Source organism: Mesoplodon mirus, assembly GCF_964341445.2.
Source record: "Mesoplodon mirus genome assembly, chromosome: 5".
Lineage (NCBI taxonomy): Eukaryota > Metazoa > Chordata > Mammalia > Artiodactyla > Ziphiidae > Mesoplodon > Mesoplodon mirus.
Window position 1 is genome coordinate 172993109 of NC_138980.1, and position 19347 is coordinate 173012455.

The window sequence follows — 19347 nt, forward strand, 5'->3', positions numbered from 1 at the left end:
TCTCTGAGTGTGTGTATGAATTATCCAAATAAAGGACTACTGAGCTAACGTACCACATTAATGTCAGAGTTTCAACACAGTTACTCAGTGCGATTGTGTGGCAAGAACAGAAATGGTGAAATTAGGAAAGAGGTTGGGTTCAGAGAAAATATGTTGAGTTTAGTGAAATAGGCCACACCTTCAAGGGCTGGTCGAGTTTTGAAGACCCAATTTGAGACGTTTTGGACTCACGATTGCTTTTACTCTAGTCTTACTCAACTGCTGCCTTATGTTATTGATTGCTGGCTTAGAATGTGGCTGAAGAAATGGAACACTGCTGATCTGTCCACTGCTAATTCAAGTTATATAACCTCATTTGAACATGCATCATTACTTGATAATGTAATTATTATTTTTCACCACCTTCTCAGCACATCACCTGAAACACTTCTAAATGCTTTTGATCCAAGTTAAGTCTTTAAGCTTTCTGAGTCAATATACAACATACTGTATAAGATAATTTCTACTCTTTTGAGACAATGAAGATATTGTCTTCTTTTTCTATCTTTCCAATTTTCATGCTACTCTTTTATGTGATATATCTTTCCTTATTTTTTCTCCATCCCTCCTTGCACTGGCTAAACTGTCCTCCTTAATCCTTGAAGTCCTCCACGGTTTTTAGTCTCTCAGATTGGTGGGTACCTCTTCTCCCTCACCCCACTTTTAAAAAGCCAATTTATGAAGGTAAGGTTGATGTATAAAATGCTGTATGTATTTAATGCGTATAGCTCACTGAGTTTGGGATGAGTGTACACCTATGAAACCATCACCATCTTCAAGGCCATAGATATACCCATCAGTGCCCAAAGTTTCCTCCTGCTCCCTTTATTGTTATTACTATTTTTTTGTGATAAGAACACAGCTTAAGCTCTACCCCCTTAACAAATTTTAAGTATACAATAAAGTATTGGTAACTGTGGGCATTATGCTGTGTAGTAGATCTCTAGAATTTATTTATCTCACATAACGAAAACTATGTACTCTTAAAAAAATTTTTAAACCTTTTTATTGGAGTATAATTGCTTTACAATGGTGTGTTAGATTCTGCTTTATAGCAAAGTGAATCAGTTATACATATACATATACCCCCATATCTCTTCCCTCTTGCGTCTCCCTCCCACCCTCCCTATCCCACCCCTCTAGGTGATCACAAAGCACTGAGCTGATCTCCCTGTGCTATGTGGCTGCTTCCCACTAGCTATCTATTTTACGTTTGGTAGTGTATACATGTCCATGCCACACTCTCACTTTGTCCCAGCGTTCCCTTACCCCTCCCTGTGTCCTGAAGTCCATTCTCTAATATGTCTGTGTCTTTATTCCCATCTTGCCCCTAGGTTCTTCATGACCATTTTTTTTTCTTTTAGATTCCATATATATGTGTTAGCATACGGTATTTGTCTTTCTCTTTCTGACTTACTTCACTCTGTATGACAGACTCTAGGTCCATCCACCTCACTACAAATAACTCAATTTCATTTCTTTTTATGGCTGAGTAATAGTCCATTGTATATATGTGCCACATCTTCTTTATCCATTCATCTGTCGATGGACACTTAGGTTGCTTCCATGTCCTGGCTATTGTAAATAGTGCTGCAATGAACATTGTGGTCCATGACTCTTTTTGAATTATGGTTTTCTCAGGGTATATGCCCAGGAGTGGGATTGCTGGGTTGTATGGTAGAAAACCTTGTACTCTTTGACCATCACCTTCCCATTTGCTTCTTCCTCCAGTCCCTGGCAACCACCCTTCTACTGTCTGCTTCTATGAATCTGTTTTAGATTCCACATATAAATGAGATCATGCAGTATTTGTCTTTCTTTTTAGCTTATTTCACTTGGCATAATGTCCTCAAGATCCATCCATATTATTGCAAATGGCAGGATTTCCATTTTTTTAAAGGCTGAATAATATTCCATTGTATGTAAATACCACATTTTCTTTGTCCATTCATCCATCAGTGGACATTTACATTGTTTCCATATCTTGGCCATTGTGAATAATACTGCAGTGAACATGGGGGTGCAGATATCTCTTTAAGATCCTGGACCTCATCCTCCCCCCGCCCCTTTTAAGGTACTCTGGCTTCACCGAGAGTCTCTGATCAACAGAGAGAAGATGATGATTGTGTACTTTCTAAACCTTTATTGAACTCATGATACCTTATAGCATTATAGGAACTGAGCATATGGTTATCTCAGTTCTTACACGTTTACATTTTCCCAAGATTTAAAAGCTTAGCATTTGTTTTGATATTATAAAATATTTTCCAGTATCCTTCTAACTTAGTACTCTCTACCACTAAAATATTCAACATAATCATCAATGCAGAAATGTGTGGGAACAGGGGTAAGGTGAGGGGATATATAGGAGAGGTTTTCAATAATTTCCTTCATTGGTTCTGTCTCCATTTTATTGCCTCTTTATGACCTTTTGAAATCTTTAAGTCTGGTACTACTAATTTTTACTAAGAAAGTTCTGGGTACATCCAAACTCTCTTTTGACATCAGCCCACGTAAATCTACACAACAAATAAGGTAACAGCAAAAAATGTGTCTCATCCTATCTCAATGCTCATCTGACTTGACATAAATATATATAAATATGTATTTATATATAACAGCCATATTGCTTTGCCTGCAGGAAAAAACAGGAATCTCATACTTAGCTGAAATAGGTTGCACTTCAGATATACTCCTCTCCTGGACTCTTTTTACCTGGGTACCTAACATAATTGAGCCCAATTCTGTTTGAAAATTCCCCCTTTTAAAGCTAAAGTGAAAATAAACAAATAGCACAGCAACGGAAACCATAAACAAAACAAAAAGACAACCTACAGACTGGGAAAAAATGTTTGCAAATGATGAGACCGACAAGGACTTAAGTTCCAAAATATACAAATGGCTCATATAGCTCAATATCAGAAAAACAAACAACCCAATCAAAAAATGGGCAGAAGATCTAAACAGACATTATTCCAAAGAAGACATACAGATGGCCAACAGGCACATGCAAAGATGCTCAACACCACTAATTATTAGAGAAATGCAAATCAAAAGTACAATGAGGTACCACCTCACAGGGGTTGGAATGGCCAACATCAAAAAGTCTACAAATAATAAATGCTGGAGAGGGTGTGGAGTAAAGGGAACCCTCCTACATTTTTGGCAGGATTGTAAATTGGTGAAGCCACTATGGAGAACAGTATGGAGGTTCTTTAAAAAACTAAAAATAGAACTACCATATGATCCAGCAATCCTGCTTCTGGGCATATATCCAGAGAAAACTATAATTTGAAAAGATACATGCGCCCCAATTTTCACTGAAGCACTATTTACAATAGCCAAGACATGGAAGCAACCTAAATGTCCATCCACAGAGGAATGGATAAAGAAGATGTGGTATATACATACAATGGAATACTACTCAGCCATAAAAAAGAATGGAATAATGCCATTTGCAGCAACGTGGATGGACCTAGAGATTATTATACTAAGTGAAGTAAGTCAGACAGAGAAAGACAAATACCGTATGATATCACTTATATGTGGAATCTAAAATACGGCACAAATGAAATTATCTATGAAACAGAAACAGACTCACAGACACAGAGAACAGACTTGTGGCTGCCAAGGGGGAGGTGGGGAAGTGTTCGATTCAGAGTTTGGGGTTAGCAGATGCAAACTATTACATATATATGTATAACTGAATCACTGTGCTGTACACCTGAAACTAACACAGCATCGTAAATCAACTATACTTCAATAAAGTAAATTTTAAAACAAACAAACAAATAAAAAGCTAAAGTGAAATAAGCATGCCCAGCTCTTTTATATCCACTTTAATTTGATCTTTCTTTCTCTGTTGGCAGGTATTATATTTCTCTCCTTTCTTTTATATAGCCAAGCATCTCAAATTAAGGTCTATCTGCAATTTCCAGTTCTTTACCACAAATTCCCCTTCACTTCCAGCTGTCTAGAATTCACAAATGCTAGTGTGTTGAAACAAACCCTTTCAAAGTAGATAGTTCCATTCCTAATGACCAAGTTCAGTGGTTTTCTTCTTTTTTGTCCCAATTCTCAGAGAAAAGATCATTAGCTTTGATGTGAAGGGGGTAGTGTACCTTTCCTTGACAGGAGGGATGCCAATACAAATCGGATGGAAGGTTTTTCAAGACCTAGAAGGAATGAATGTACACTGTGTCCTAGAAATAGGACAGTGTCATATGCTTATCTTTAATATTTTTCCAGTGTTTATTCCATAAAGAGTTTTATAGAACAGTTATCGACTACAACAAGTCTAGGTGACTATTAAGTAATTTTCTGTATAAGAATCTCTGTACTAGAAATGGAACAGAACTTTTCTAAGAGCTTAGTGAAATTCCTATTGCTCAAGTTCCATCATTTAAAGGTTAGTTTCCAGCTAAGAAACCCCTAAATTATTCAATCTGGCAGCCCTGAGGCTACAACTAGTGTCAGTCCCCGGTGACAAGTCTTAAGAGAGAGAGGCAGATTCTTGACCTACATAACTAATGAGTAAAAAAAAGCACTGCAAATTCTGGAGTTTTCCTGGTTTAGAATCCCTGGAATCTACTTAAGTGCTGACGATTCTTTTCCTTTCAGATAACAGTTTTTTTCTGAGGCTAAGTTGTCGTTACAGTTTTAGAGAAGTCACAGCTCCTTATCAGCTGGCAAACACGTCTCTCACTATATCTCCTTTGGCTGTCACTTTGAATTGTAAAAATGTGAACTTTGGGGGATGTGTGGTTTTTCTTGGGGATTAAATCTGCATCTAGCTCCCATGACTGCATCAAACTTAAAAATGCTTGCTTTCCTCTGTTGAAGTAGTAGCCTTTAGAGAGTAAAGGTTTGTTTTCATGTTTCTTGTCTGAGATTGGGTGATGACCTCCTTTCCTCCCCAGACCATCAAGCCTTCTGACATTGCTACTGTCCGCACGCTGGGCCGACCCCCTCATCTCATCATGAGGATCATGGATTGCGTGCTGCTGCTGTTTCAGAGGAAAGTCAATGCAGTGAAAATTGACCTGGGAAAAGGCTGTACAATTCCTTCCTGGCAGGAATCTTTAAAACTGATGACTGCAGGAAACTTTTTACAGAATTTACAGGTTGGTGGTTCAATAATGATGGGCTAGGAGGGGACTCAGACTTCATTAGAGTATCTGGGTCCTTTAATAGAAGACGTTTCTGAAGAGAATCTACTCTGTGGACATATTTTTAACTTACTAATTTTTTTCATCTTTATTGGGGTATAATTGATAAATAACACTTTCATATAATTAAGGTGTATGACTTGATGTTTCGATATATGTTAATACATTGTGAAATGATTTCACCAAAATCCATCCACTAAATCCAATAAACAGCCAATTAAATATCCATCACCTCACATAATTACCATTTTTTCCTTTTTTTTTTTCCACTTTTTTTGTGGTGAGAGCATTTAAGATCTACCCTCCTAGCAAATTTCAAGTAAACGATACAGTATTGTTAACGATTTTCACATTGCTGTACATTAGGTCCCCAGGACCTTCTCATCTTGCATAAATGACCCTTGACCCTTGACCAACATCTTTCCCTTTCTTCCTCCCCCCAGCTCCTGGCTACCACCATTGTACTCTCTGCTTCTATGAGTTGGACTATTATAAGTGACACCATGAAGGCTTTGTCTCCCTCTGGCTTATAGCACTTGGCATAATGGTCCATCCATGTTGTCACACATGGCAGAATTTCCTTCTGTTTTAAGCCTGACTAATATTCTACATACATATTTTCAACTTATATTTACATACTTTTTCGGAGTAGAATTTCTCTTTCAAATATAAGACATTGTAAGTATTAGAGCTTTTCCTGGCAGATTTTAGGCATATTAAAACATCATCAGCAACATATTTCAGTAAAAGTTAAAAAAATCATTTTAAGGAACTCAAACATATGTGCATATATTATTTGCATATGAATACATATATTTTTATTTCACAAGTCTCAATTGTAATTTTTTGAGTATTAATTTGTATCTTTTAAATTTTATTATGAGGTAACATTTACATATGATAAAATGCACAAATTTAAACTGTATATTGTAAATCAGCTACTCTCCAATATAAAATAAAAATTTAATTAAAAAAGGGTATAGCTTAATGAATATTTACATATGTCTATACCTATTAATGAACACTGAAATCAAGGTATGTATTTCCAGACCCCAGCAATCTCTTTTGTGTCCCAACACAGTCAGTTATCTCCCCTAAGATAAACATTATTCTGACCTTTATCCCGATAATTAGTTTCACCTGTTTTGAAATTTACGTATATGAAATCATATCATATGAACTCTTTTGTTTTGACCTCTTTCGTTCAACACTTCTGTGAGATTCTTTCTTATTGTTGCACAGGACAGTATTTCATTCTTTTTTCATTGCTACACAGCTTTCCAGTAGATGAATATGCAATAGTGTGTGACAAATGTTTAACAACTGGTTCTCTGGTGAGAAAAAAGAAAAAGCTCTGATTTGTAGTGTTTGCCAATTTTCAGAGTGTAAATATCCCCACAATGGCTGATTTCAAGCTGCCAAAATAATGTTGCTGAATGTAGAGTTGGGAAGAGGTACATGGTAGCATGCTGTGATAAGGTAGTCCCACTGGGTAGATACAATAAATGTAAATGACCTAAAAAATGTAGATAGTAAAATGTAGCAAAATAATTAGAAGGTGATGACTTTTGACTATACATTATTTTTGTTCAAAATTTAATTGTAAGTTTTTATAATTTAATTTTAAATAATTGGCTGTATTTAACAAGTCTGTAAAATTTCTGAAAATTTAGTAATTGTTTCTCATAAGTTTATATCTACCAACTACCAACACCAGCGTGAAATGCTGTAATGTGCTTTAATTTGTTTGTCCTTGTATTGTTGATGGATTTTTGAGACGTTACTAGTTTTGGGCTATTATAAATAAAGCTACTATGAATACTGGTCATTTAGTGGGCATGTTTTCATTTCTATTGGCTCTATAGAATTCCACTCAGGAGTGGAATTTCTGGGTCTTAGGTTATACATTTAATCAGCCTTAGTAGATAGTGCCAAAGAGTTTTCAAAAATTGTTGTATCAGTTTACATACCCGCAGGCAGTGTATAAGTTGCTCCATGTCTTAACCATTTTCTACTTTTAGCTATTCTAATGGGTTTGTTGTGTTGTCTTATTATTGTGGGTTAGTTTGCATTTCTCTGATGACAAATGATGCTGAAAATCTTTTCATCAGTTTATGAGCCCCTTGGGAACTCTTTGGTTAAGTGCCTGTACATTTAGATGTACAGATCTCCTGTACATTTAAATTTTTTATTATTTTGTAGAATTTATATATAAAATATGGGTAATTTGTCATTTATATGTTTGCAAACATCTTCTCCCACTTTCTGCCTTAGTTGTTCATTCCATTAATGGTGTCTTTTGATAAGGAGATATTCTTAAGTTTAGTATAGTCCATTTTATCAATATTTCCCTTACAGTGCTTTCTGTGTTCTGTTTAGGACATCTTTGCCCATCTCTAAGGCAGCATAAATGCTTCTGTGTTTTCTTCTGGCAGTTATATTGTTTTATCTTTAATATTTAGATCTTGAGACAACTAACTGGGAATACCCATCCCCCATCCATAACCCAAGCAGTAACTTCAGCACCGTCTTTCATTCAGTTTTTAATTTATCACTGCCCAAGTGGCTGCTATGGCCAGAGCATCTTGTGAGGCGCCTTACAGCAGCTATAACACCAAGTAGCTTCTGAAACCAGTGGGCCATACAGACTCGTTTCAGATAATTAAAATATAAGCCTCTGTGATGTAAGGGCCACCATGAAGGAATAATATGCTATTTGAATGGATAGGAGGTAGTCATCAATCAGACTGTGAGTGTGTGGTCCTTGGGTTGGGGGGAGCTTAAAAAGTGTCCACTGAAAAATGTGCAGTGGAATTGCACTTCCCTTATATACCTGGTGCAAAGCCACTGCTCTTGGAAGCTACCTTGCTATTTGCCTTTTGTCACCACCATCCTTCTATTGTTCCCAGATATTCTTCTGGCTTCACTATTTTTCAAGTCTCATAAGAGAAACTTGCATTTAAAGAGGTCTGAAGGAAAGTGTGTTTTGCTCTGTATTATGTATGTTCCGTGAAGGCTTATTTCTCTGAATTATTTAGGTGCTAAATTTCTTTCTGCTTGGAAAATATTTAATTATCCTCGGTTAGATGATCAAACACCACTTTTCAAAGATCCAATTTCATTGTTTGGTCAGTCTTCTCTCTTAATGCAAGAAGGCACTCATAATGCATTTCTGCTACTATTTTAAAATTTTATACCTCCAGAAAAGCACAATTCTCTCATAATCTTGATAGTTCTACGATTAAAAGTTAATTCATCACCTTGAAGGCCTAATGTCCAAATTACTTTCTTCACATTTCAGGTGAGTTTAATAGAACCTCCCTCTGAATGCATTAAGCATTTGGTTGCTGCTAAATGCTAAATATTTATGTCTAAATATAAATGCTTTACATTTTCATATACAATGCTAAATATATGTACCATTTCATATGCCTAAATATATATGAGTTTTGCCTAATAACCTGAAATATCAACAAAATATGATATCATTCATCCATTCTTGGTTTTAACAGTTTTTTAACTGTTTCAGTGGCATTGTGGGCATAATGTGATTATGGCTTCATGGAAAGATGTATTTTGACTTTACTTTACTCCATTCTTCCATAGCAATTCCCCAAAGACACAATCAATGAAGAAGTGATAGAATTTTTGAATCCTTACTTTGAGATGGCAGACTACAACACTGAAACTGCTAAACGTGTATGTGGGAATGTAGCGGGGCTTTGTTCCTGGACCAAGGCCATGGCTTCCTTCTTTTCTATAAACAGAGAGGTGTTGCCCCTGAAGGTAAGCCTCCTCGGTGGAACTGCAGGATGTGTGCCGGCAGGGGGGTCTCTGGGTCAGCTGGGCTCGTCTTTCATGCAACACAGAAGCATCAGGTTTTATTGTACCCAAGCCCACGGGGAGAGCTAGCGATAGACAGGCCGAGCATAGGATGTTTCTTTCTTCTCTGTAATCCAACTCCAGTCGGTATTGTCTGAGCCTTAAGCATGGACTCTCTACAAGGGTACTAAGTCCATTGTGGGCTGCTGCACACTTTTTTTCCCCACAATGTCAACTTGAAAAAAGAAACACAGGAAACTCTAGCATAGGATCCACCAACAATGTCCAAGACCTCCTGCCGGGGACTCCTGTGAATGAGGCAGGGTGGACACAGTCACTGGTGTCTGGTCTTGGCTGCAGGGACAACATTGTATGTATTCCCTCTGCCTCTTTCGTCCCTCAGGAAAGAAACTGAATATCATCCTTTATTTAAAATGATTTGAGAGCATACCAGTGTTTCCCTTTGAGTAACTGCATTTCTCAGCTTCATTTGTCCACATCCCCCCAGCATTCAGTGACACTCAGTCTTTAGCAGATGGAGAGGCAAGTACCTGTCTTGAAAATGGAATACTGATGCCTCAGAACTCATACGTTATGGCTTTGTTGATTATTTTGCTTTTTGTAAGTCTGATCTTGCTCAACCATCAACTAAAATCCACGTACACTTATAAACTACCCAAGGAACTTAATAATCACACTAAAAATAATCAAGAATGAAAAGAACATAGGGATACAGTTGCAAGTCCCATTTTATTTTCTCTTTGTTCCCATATCAGGGCCATTTATTCAGTGGTGGAGGCCCTTGGGGTCCCAGGGCAACTTAAAAGAGAAGGGATTCATTCGGCTCAGAGATTTTTAGAGCAAATAGTTGATGTCATGCTGTTGGGCATTGTGGATTTGGGGACCACTGAAGACTCCAACATAGCTCACAATCGGACATTCTGATAGTGACTGAATTATAACAACCATATCCAGTGAAAAGTACAGGGCATCCTTTGCAAATTTTTCCAGTGGGTAAGCATACGTAAGTGTCTTTAAGGGAATTACAGTTGAATTCACAATGGGGAGTTTTTATTTTGTTGTAGTTACTTTAAATAAAATGAGCTGAAACCAGTACAAAATAATGGATGCTCTGAGCAAGGCTTACATAAGAATGATGACATCTCCTCCCTTACATTCTGTACATTTCAGGCTCCACCCAGTCACAGGACAACATAGGTCCTACAGTAGGAAGTGAAGGGAACACAGTCAGGAGGGGAGACCTTTTACTTCTGCCTGGAACCTATGCTTCTCTTCTGAGAAGCCTGTTCTGGGAGTGCTCCCTATGTCCTTAGGAGCATCCAGAATCTGGGAGTCTTCAGATTGTCAGGTCTCCCCTAATTGCCATTGTCAGAAAAATAAATCTAGTTATGTAGATGCTACACATTCACTGCTTAGAGGGAAGGAGAAGACAAAGAAAGGGCAGGTTATCATCGGCAGCTCTGCTCAATATATTAAGAAATACAGACCAAGAGCTCTAACTTCACTTATTCCTGGAGGGGCTTCACTTGCGAACTCCTGCTTCCCAAGTAAAGAGAGATTGAGGACACTCCTTAAACTCCTGTGGAAACCTCTTCACCACTAGTTAGTGAAGGAGACAGTGAGGGACTCTTCTTTCATCTTACAATTCCTATAGATTGGCCAAGTGACTTCTAGTAGTGAGTAAACAAACAAATCTAATTATAAGAGTAGCAATTTAGATTCTATTCAATTTCATTCATATGAGATTTCTCCTTGGACACTCTGTGAAAACCAGTAAATGTTAGTTTACGTAAACAAAACATAACAACAGTAGAGTCTTAAATACTGAACACGGATAATAAAAATAATAATATCTATTGTATCATTATTATTATTATTTTTTTGCTGTATGCGGGCCTATCACTGTTGTGGCCTCTCCCATTGCAGAGCACAGGCTCCAGACGCGCAGGCTCAGCGGCCATGGCTCACGGGCCCAGCCGCTCCGCGGCATGTGGGATCTTCCCGGACCGGGGCACGAACCCATGTCCCCTGCATCCGCAGATGGACTCTCAACCACTGCACCACCAGGGAAGCCCTCTATTGTATTATTTATCAAACTCTCGTTATATGCCAGGTCCCAGACTTGGGTTTTTACCTATGTTATTTTATGTAATACACACACACACACACACACACTCACTAATCCTATGAAGTAGTTTTTCAATATCTTAATGGAGAAACTGAGGCTTGCAGAGTTTAAGTAATCTTAATAGAGTCCTGTGGCTCCTAAGGCGAGCAGCTGGATTTGAAAGATTTTATACCCTTTGATTAGTAGCTTTTGAGAGTTTCATTAAAAAAAATCGTATTATTATTTTTATTGGAGTATACTTGCTTTACAATGTTGTGTTAACTTCTTCTGTAGCATGAAGTGAATAAGCTATATGTATATATATATCCCCCTCCCTCTTGAGTAAAGTCCTAGAAAATATTCAAGATCTTTGGGGCTGCAATAGCTTGACATTAGTGGGTTACTTTAGTAAGACTTAAAGGGAGAACATCGATTTCAAATTTGTTTCGAAAGGATTTTAATTCCTGCAAGCATGGACTACTTTCTACACCTCATTGTTTTCCAATATTGCTTTTGGTTATGTCTTTTGAGTCTTTTTTAGTAGCTTCCTAAAAGCAAATATTATTATTTGGTCACAGCTCAAGTATCTGTTCTTTTCTGGATGGCAAGCAATATATGCAAACAACGGGAATGCCATCAAGTCCATCATCACCCGTAAAACCTAGGTCTTTATATTCAGTGGTTAATCATGTTTCATCCTTTGTCTTGTTTTAACATCCTCATTGACAGTGATGAGCCCTGCTAGGCAGATGGTTCTAAATATTCAGATTTTTTTTTCTACAACTCAATAGTAAAATGTTCCGTGATTTGCCTATATACATTTAATATTACAATGTTTTGATTTAGGGATTGGCAAACTGTGGTCCTCAGGCCAAATCTAACCCACCACCTGTATTTGTATGGCTCGTGAAATTTTAAATTAAGTACCTGAACAATAGTCTTGATTTTGCCTCTTGGCCCCAAAAGCCTAAACTATTTACTATCCGGCACTTTATGGAAAAAATTTGCTGACTCTCTTCTAATGAATTATAATTTTCTGCTTACAAACATGTCAAGTTCACGTTAAGGTTTGTTCCTCACCATGCAATTTGAGAGGGGTCTAGGGGTGGATCAAAGAACACGTGTAACCCATGGCTGCTGAACTCTCAGACTCCGACATGCTGGATATTCGGTTTGTCGCCCATCCCTTCACCCTGTGTGTGTCCCGTGCAGGCCAACTTGGTGGTGCAGGAGAATCGCTACATGCTGGCCATGCAGGATCTGCAGAAGGCCCAGGCTGAGCTGGACGACAGGCAAGCCGAGCTGGATGTGGTGCAGGCCGAGTATGAACAGGCCATGACCGAAAAGCAGGTCCCTGTCTTCTTGCCGTAGGGGTTTGGGGGCGGGTGGTGATGTCACAGGCCCTCCTGGCTGTGGTCAGCCCTTTATTCCTCTCCTGCTTTCTCTCTCCAAGGGTTTGGTTTCCAGCAGGGATTCATTTAATTGATATACAATACAATACACATATACATACATACATACACAGCACGTACTCCCTCACTAAGCCCTGGAGTTTGTTTCTAACGGACACCGAGGACCTTTGGTGAGAGGTCAGGCTATTCAGCCAAAACAGAATTTACTTCTGGAACACAGATGTTCTGAGTTTCCTTATTAATGGTGAGGCTAATAGCATCCTGTGCAGCATTTTTAACATTTTTCAAATCACGTCCTCCCACTTTATCTCATTTAATATTTGAAAGAATCTTTCAAGGTAGGTAGGGTAGATATTTTAATTTTACTCTCATTCTTTTTTTTTTTCTTTTTTTTTTTTTTTGCGGTACTCGGGCCTCTCACCGTTGTGGTCTCTCCCGTTGTGGAGCACAGGCTCCGGACGCGCAGGCTCAGCGGCCATGGCTCACGGGCCCAGCCGCTCCGGACTGGGGCACGAACCCATGTTCCCTCCATCGGCAGGTGGACTCTTAACCACTGCGCCACCAGGGAAGCCCTATTTTACTCTCATTTTAAAGAAAGGAACTTAGGCCCAGAGAGGACAAGAGGAGGGCTCCCGGTCATGGGCGTTGGTCATAAGGATGGATTAGACCTTGATCTTCTGATGTGTACTCGGGTCTTTCTGCTGGACCAACGTGCCTTACCACGTGGCTGTGTCCCAGTGACAATGACCACCTACAGCCTTCTCAACCTATGCATGTTTGTAGCTTTAGCACATTTCAGAATCAAGACTCGTATATTTCCTCTCCACTGGGCAGCAAGCTCTTTAGTTGATTTATACTCATTCCGGCTCCACTGGGGCCTCCTTCATTCTGGTAATAGAGGCAGATTTAACATAAACCTAATGTAGCTTAAGTTTTATGGCCCCTCACTTGCACAGGCCCCATGAATGCTGGGGTTACTGGGAGTTGTAGAGAGTTCTGTGGGGAGGGGAAACCAGATTATAATTGACAAGCATTTGTGTGTAAGCATTCAGATCAAATACCTAGAGATCCCAGAGGAAAGGTACCTGAATTTCTCAACTATCAGGACTTTGTAGTGATTTCTTTCCCCAATTCTCATTTACATGTTCACTTTGGTATTTTGTATTTGTAAAAATTCTTTAATGATTTTTTTTAAAGTGGTCCCCAGCTTAGATAAGCATCTGGCCTCACAAAATCTGTATCTGCCTCTGAGAAAACCTGTGCTTGATAAATAAGAGCTAGATTCTCTCTGTTCTTTCCTTGATGATTATACGGAACCCACCTCTGCCTCTTCTCAGCCCTCACTGGGCTGAATTGAGATTCCTGCTCTGTTAGTCTGTTCCCTTATAGGGGTCCCAATGAGGAAATTTAGATAAACATTTCAGTTTCACTATATGCAAGATGTATGGTATTTCCTCTTAAAGATACGTCTCCTGAAAACAAAATAAGAGCTTTTCAGAAATTTTAGAAAGGTAATTGTATAGCACCTATTTGGGTTTGTTATTTATGTTCTATGAAATTTACTACCATCATATGAAGAGAAAATTAACTTTGCAATTTGAGCGTCTACTTTAGAAACTGTGAGGAAGACACGTTAATTTCTACCATTTAGACACTCACTTATATCGGGAAGCACTACTACATACTGTAAAAATATTTTTCCGGCCCCATTTTATTATGGTTCAGTTTTAACAATTTTGCATTAGTTCGCTCAATAAACTTTTTTGTGTTTGAATATCCACTATTTGTTAGGTAAGCAATTATAAGGACCACATAAGAATGGCTACTCTAAAGGTGTGGCTCTAACTTTAAAACTTGGATCTCAACAAATGTCAAATGTTTTTCATTAAGAAAACAAAATCTGGCTGTGTGCCCACCTTCTCCCAACATGTTGGAGTGAACTTGAGCTTTAGTCATTGTGTTGCCCCTTCTCTCTCCATGGGGCTCTGTGAGAGTCCAGGGGGTTACAGACTACAGAGGCCAGGGGAGGGCTCTCAAGTCTACAGCTCATGGTCACGACTGGCAACCTCACAACCAGGTCTGTGCAGTCCCTGGAGGGGTGTGTGTCCTGCTGCTCTGTGCACAGGGCAGTCAGTGCCTTTGCAGAGGGTCCGCTTCCACAGGGCCTCTGGGAAGCTAGTCAGACTCTGGGGCACTAGGAGAGAGAGGGCCGGGAGGCACTACCCACGGAGCGCAAGGAATTCTGCACACTCCCCTAGCCAGGCTTGGAGGGGAAATCTGCTTTTCACTCCTGTGTGCCCATTTGCTCCTCTCCCATCCTCCATTTCCCAATCTCCCAAAGGATCCTGGGTTTCCAGAAAGCAACAGCCAGGAGGGGAGGGGTTGGCTATTTTTTATTTGGCCACATGGCAGTGGGGATGGGGAACTTTGGGAGGATAACTCATTAAAAATATCTGTCATGTGAAAAGTTTGTTTTAAAGGTAGGCAGAAGTAAATGATGTCGTATTATACTTCCAGCTGACATCTTTCTTCTTGGGGAGAAACAAACAAACAAATATGGATGGTGTCGATGTGCGGGTACACCTCTCAGCTGGGATTTGGGGTTTTCTGCATTAACTCTAGCGGGAAGGAAAACAGAGTAGACTAGAACAAACTGGAACAAATATCTTGCTTCTGAAAAACGCTGTATTGTGTTATTATTATGATAGCAATTCATGTTCCTTATAGAAAATACACATAGGTAACCCTGGAGATGAAGCCTAAAAATATTTTACTCTTTATCATTTCATATCTGCACATATGCCTGATTTACATAGATTTAAAATCCATGTAAAATTGTAGCAGATAATTGAGTACATACTGCTTTATAAATTGAATTTTTAGCTAATGACTGTTTTTTCTTTAACGTAATGATTATTTTTCTTAATGATTTTATTTTTAATGGCTTCAGAGCATTCTTGTTCACAATATACCATAATCTATGTAAATTATCCTCTATTAGACATTTAGCGTATATATGCCATATGTACATTATATAAATATCTATAAATATTATACATGAACTTCCAGTGACTGGTCACATAGCTAAATCTTTAGCCATATCCATTATTGTACCATAAGTATACATTTTTACAAGTAGAATTAGCAGCTGTCTTTTCAACATAGAGAAATGGAACCATTTGTTTTTAAGAACAAAGCCCTGAATGGCAATAGTGTGTGGAAGTCCGGTTAAAGGTCTTTTACTGACACAAGAGCAGCAGGGAGGGACCTACTAAGTCAGTGTGGCTGGAATTTGTGAATGAGCTTCAGGACTTCACAACCTGAAGATAATCTAAAGTTTCACCTAAAGTAAAAGGGGATGTGGAGTTACACAAAGCAGTAATGATGCTAGAACTTTAACATGAGAAATATTCCTCATTTTTAAGTAGGGATATGTATTTCTTTACATTTTGTTGTGCTATGTGATATTAGCATGTATGCTGATATTTTATTTCTAATTTTTTGATACAAAAATCATAAATGATGCAAATCTCCATTATTTCTCAGTTTATTAACATCTGGGGAGGGTTTGCCCATTGGCTCAGGGTCCCTCCTGAGGAATCCATCTATGTTCCATAGATAGGGCTTAAGACATAGGCTGGGCTGAGACAGACCCACAGAGATGGAATCTTATGCTTCCTGTGGAATAAGTGGCTCACATATCTCAGAAAGGAAGATAACATATGATGTTTTAAAATTATGTTTTTGAGCTCCAGACTATATTTATCTGAACAAAGGTTTTCTTCTGGTTCTGTCTGTTTTTAGACCTTGCTTGAAGATGCAGAGAGGTGCAGACATAAGATGCAGACCGCTTCCGCGCTGATAGGGGGACTGGCAGGGGAAAAAGAAAGATGGACAGAGCAAAGCAAGGAGTTTGCTGCACAAACTAAAAGACTTGTAGGTATGTAATTCCCTTATTAATGAAATTACGTGTTGACTATGATAGGGAGTGAGCAAACTTAAGCTTTAATCAGAATACACATCAGCGCTCTATTCAAATTCCTCTGCGTGTGTGTGTGTGTGTGTGTGTGTGTGTGTGTCCAGCTATTTCAAAAGGATGAATATTGGTCTGGCATTTAGGCAATGCTTATTAGATTTCAACCTCTTATTATCAGGTCATTTTTGAATTCTACGAGTGAATGGCCATATCGATCAAGGTCACTTAGAATGGAGGCTCTGTCTTCTGAGGTTTTGGTGTATCTCTTAAACTCAGAAATCATCCTCTCATATCCAACAAGAGTCAACATAATCCGGTGCTTGACTACTAGCAGCTATTACTTGGTGGACCATGTGGACTCTTTAACAATGAACTAAGCTACTGCTATTCACAAGACACAGCAACTTGTGGTTACAATTTGGTTTCTGAAATTTAGTTTGAAAGAATGGTTGTCTTTTTTTTCATTTCTAACATTCTGCAGAATTACGGGGCTAATCACAGAGGATTTCAGTGATGTTTCGTTTTCCGTTTTAGGGGATGTGTTGTTGGCTACAGCTTTCCTATCTTATTCTGGTCCGTTTAACCAAGAATTTCGCAATCTGCTGTTGAATGACTGGCAGAAGGAAATGAAAGCCCGGAAAATTCCGTTTGGAGACAATCTAAACCTCAATGAAATGTTGATTGATGCTCCTACCATTAGTGAGTGGAACCTCCAAGGCCTGCCAAACGATGACCTGTCCATTCAGAATGGAATTATTGTCACAAAGGCATCTCGCTACCCTTTGTTAATAGATCCACAGACTCAAGGGAAGATCTGGGTTAAAAATAAAGAAAACCAAAATGAACTCCAGGTAATCTGGGTTTGAGTCTATTTATGCTACTAATCAATTTTAGTGCCCCAGATCAACAACTATCTGAGAATAAAGAAATATTTCATATTTAGAAATAATTTTATTATTAATATTTAAATATTAGTATTTAGAAATGATTTCTAAAAATTGCATTATTTGCATTCTTGTTGATCTCTCCAATGCCGTCTTTCAAAGGTTTAAGACTCCCTTCTGTTAGGGCCTAGGGCCCTCATTCATAAACAGAGCAGGGTGGAGCTATATCACATTAAGTGTACAGCACTTTATAAAGACACTTCATAATTATTCCATGATTATTTGTCACAAATATGGTGGTGGTGAGGAAAAGGCAACATTGCCATACAACCTTTACTTGCTTGTCAGTAAAAGGGAATGATGCAGTCAAGTGCTCTGGAGCTTCCTTAAAAAACTAAAAATGGAGCTACCATATGATCCTGCAATCCCACTCCTGGGCAAATATCTAGAGAAAACCATAATTCAAAAAGATACATGCACCCCAATGTTCATTGCAGCACTGTTTACAATAGCTCAGACATGGAAGCAACCTAAGTGTCCATCAACAGAGGAATGGATAAAGAAGATGTATATTTATACAGTGGAATATTACTCAGCCATAAAAAAGAATGTAATAATGTTATTTGCAGCAACGTGGCTGGACCTAGAGGTTATCATACGAAGTGAAGTAAGCCAGACAGAGAAAGACAAATATCATATGATATCACTTATATGTGGAATGTAAAAAAAAATGATACAAATGAAGTTATATACAAAACAGAAACAGGCCCACAGACATAGAAAACGAACTTATGGTTACCAAAGGGGAAAAGTGGGGGAGATGGATAAATTAGAAGTTTAGGATTGACATAAATCCACTACTATATATAAAATAGATAACCAACAAGGACCTACTATAGAGCACAGGTAACTATACTCGACATTTTGTAATAACCTATAAGAGAAAAGAATCTGAAAAAAATTATGTATAACTGAATCACTTTGCTGCACACCTGAAACTAACACAACATTGTAAATCAACTATACTTCAATTAAAAAAATAAATAAGGGCTGGATGGTTTGCTAAGGTGAAGAATGGAAACAGTTTGGAGCAGCATTTTGATCTTGTTTTTAGATCACATCTCTAAATCACAAGTACTTCAGAAACCACCTAGAGGAGAGTCTTTCTCTTGGAAGGCCCTTGCTTATCGAAGATGTTGTGGAGGAACTAGATCCAGCCCTGGATAATGTTTTGGAGAGAAACTTCATTAAGACCGGGTCTACCTTTAAGGTAGGTTAAACCTATAGATGACAGTGTGCAGAATACTTACCATGAGGCCAGGTAAATGTGACATAGGTGACAGTTTCTCAGTGGGCAGCAATTCAAATTTGAGGCATTTGCTTTTCTCTTCTACACTTCCTGAGTTGGGATCAAGAGCAGTCTTTTTAGGAATATCTACTTCACTTGTATAATAAAGTCTGACTCCATTGTGATGGTTGACTTTGGACAGTTTTCAAGCCCCATCATGACCCTCTCCCCTTCCATCCCCAGTCTGGGCAAGCTGGTAAGAAAACGTGGGTCCACTCTCCTTTGGCACTGGTGGGAAGTTCAAATCATGCAGCTCTCTGCTCATGACGTGTCTGGGAAACTTCATCCCAGCCCCAATGGGTAACCACCATAAAACCCTTAAATAGCTTCCCCTCCCTACTCTCTCAAGTGAGGTTTTTTGTGGACCTGTGTGGGAGCCTACCCTAATATTTCCAGAAAGTCTCATGTGAATAATAAACATCTTCATATCTTTTTGTTACATGAGTGACATCATCAGTCTTGACTTCTGAACCAAATTTTGGGTGGGGAATCCATCTCACTTCTGCGGTATGATCACAACAATTTTGGTGATAAATTCTATATATATTGTATGGTGTATATTGAATTAAC

The 19347-nt window shown here is 38.5% G+C and overlaps 1 protein-coding gene across 1 annotated transcript in view; it reads left to right on the forward strand.

Annotated features, from left to right (window-relative positions):
* Positions 1 to 19347, forward strand: part of DNAH5 (dynein axonemal heavy chain 5) — a 267797-nt gene that overhangs the window by 203340 nt on the left and 45110 nt on the right. The window contains exons 59-64 of the mRNA XM_082621280.1: positions 4959 to 5162; positions 8814 to 8993; positions 12370 to 12507; positions 16374 to 16509; positions 17080 to 17396; positions 18544 to 18699. Of these exons, the coding sequence (XP_082477406.1) occupies positions 4959 to 5162; positions 8814 to 8993; positions 12370 to 12507; positions 16374 to 16509; positions 17080 to 17396; positions 18544 to 18699 (1131 nt within the window). The remainder of the gene's footprint in view (positions 1 to 4958; positions 5163 to 8813; positions 8994 to 12369; positions 12508 to 16373; positions 16510 to 17079; positions 17397 to 18543; positions 18700 to 19347) is intronic.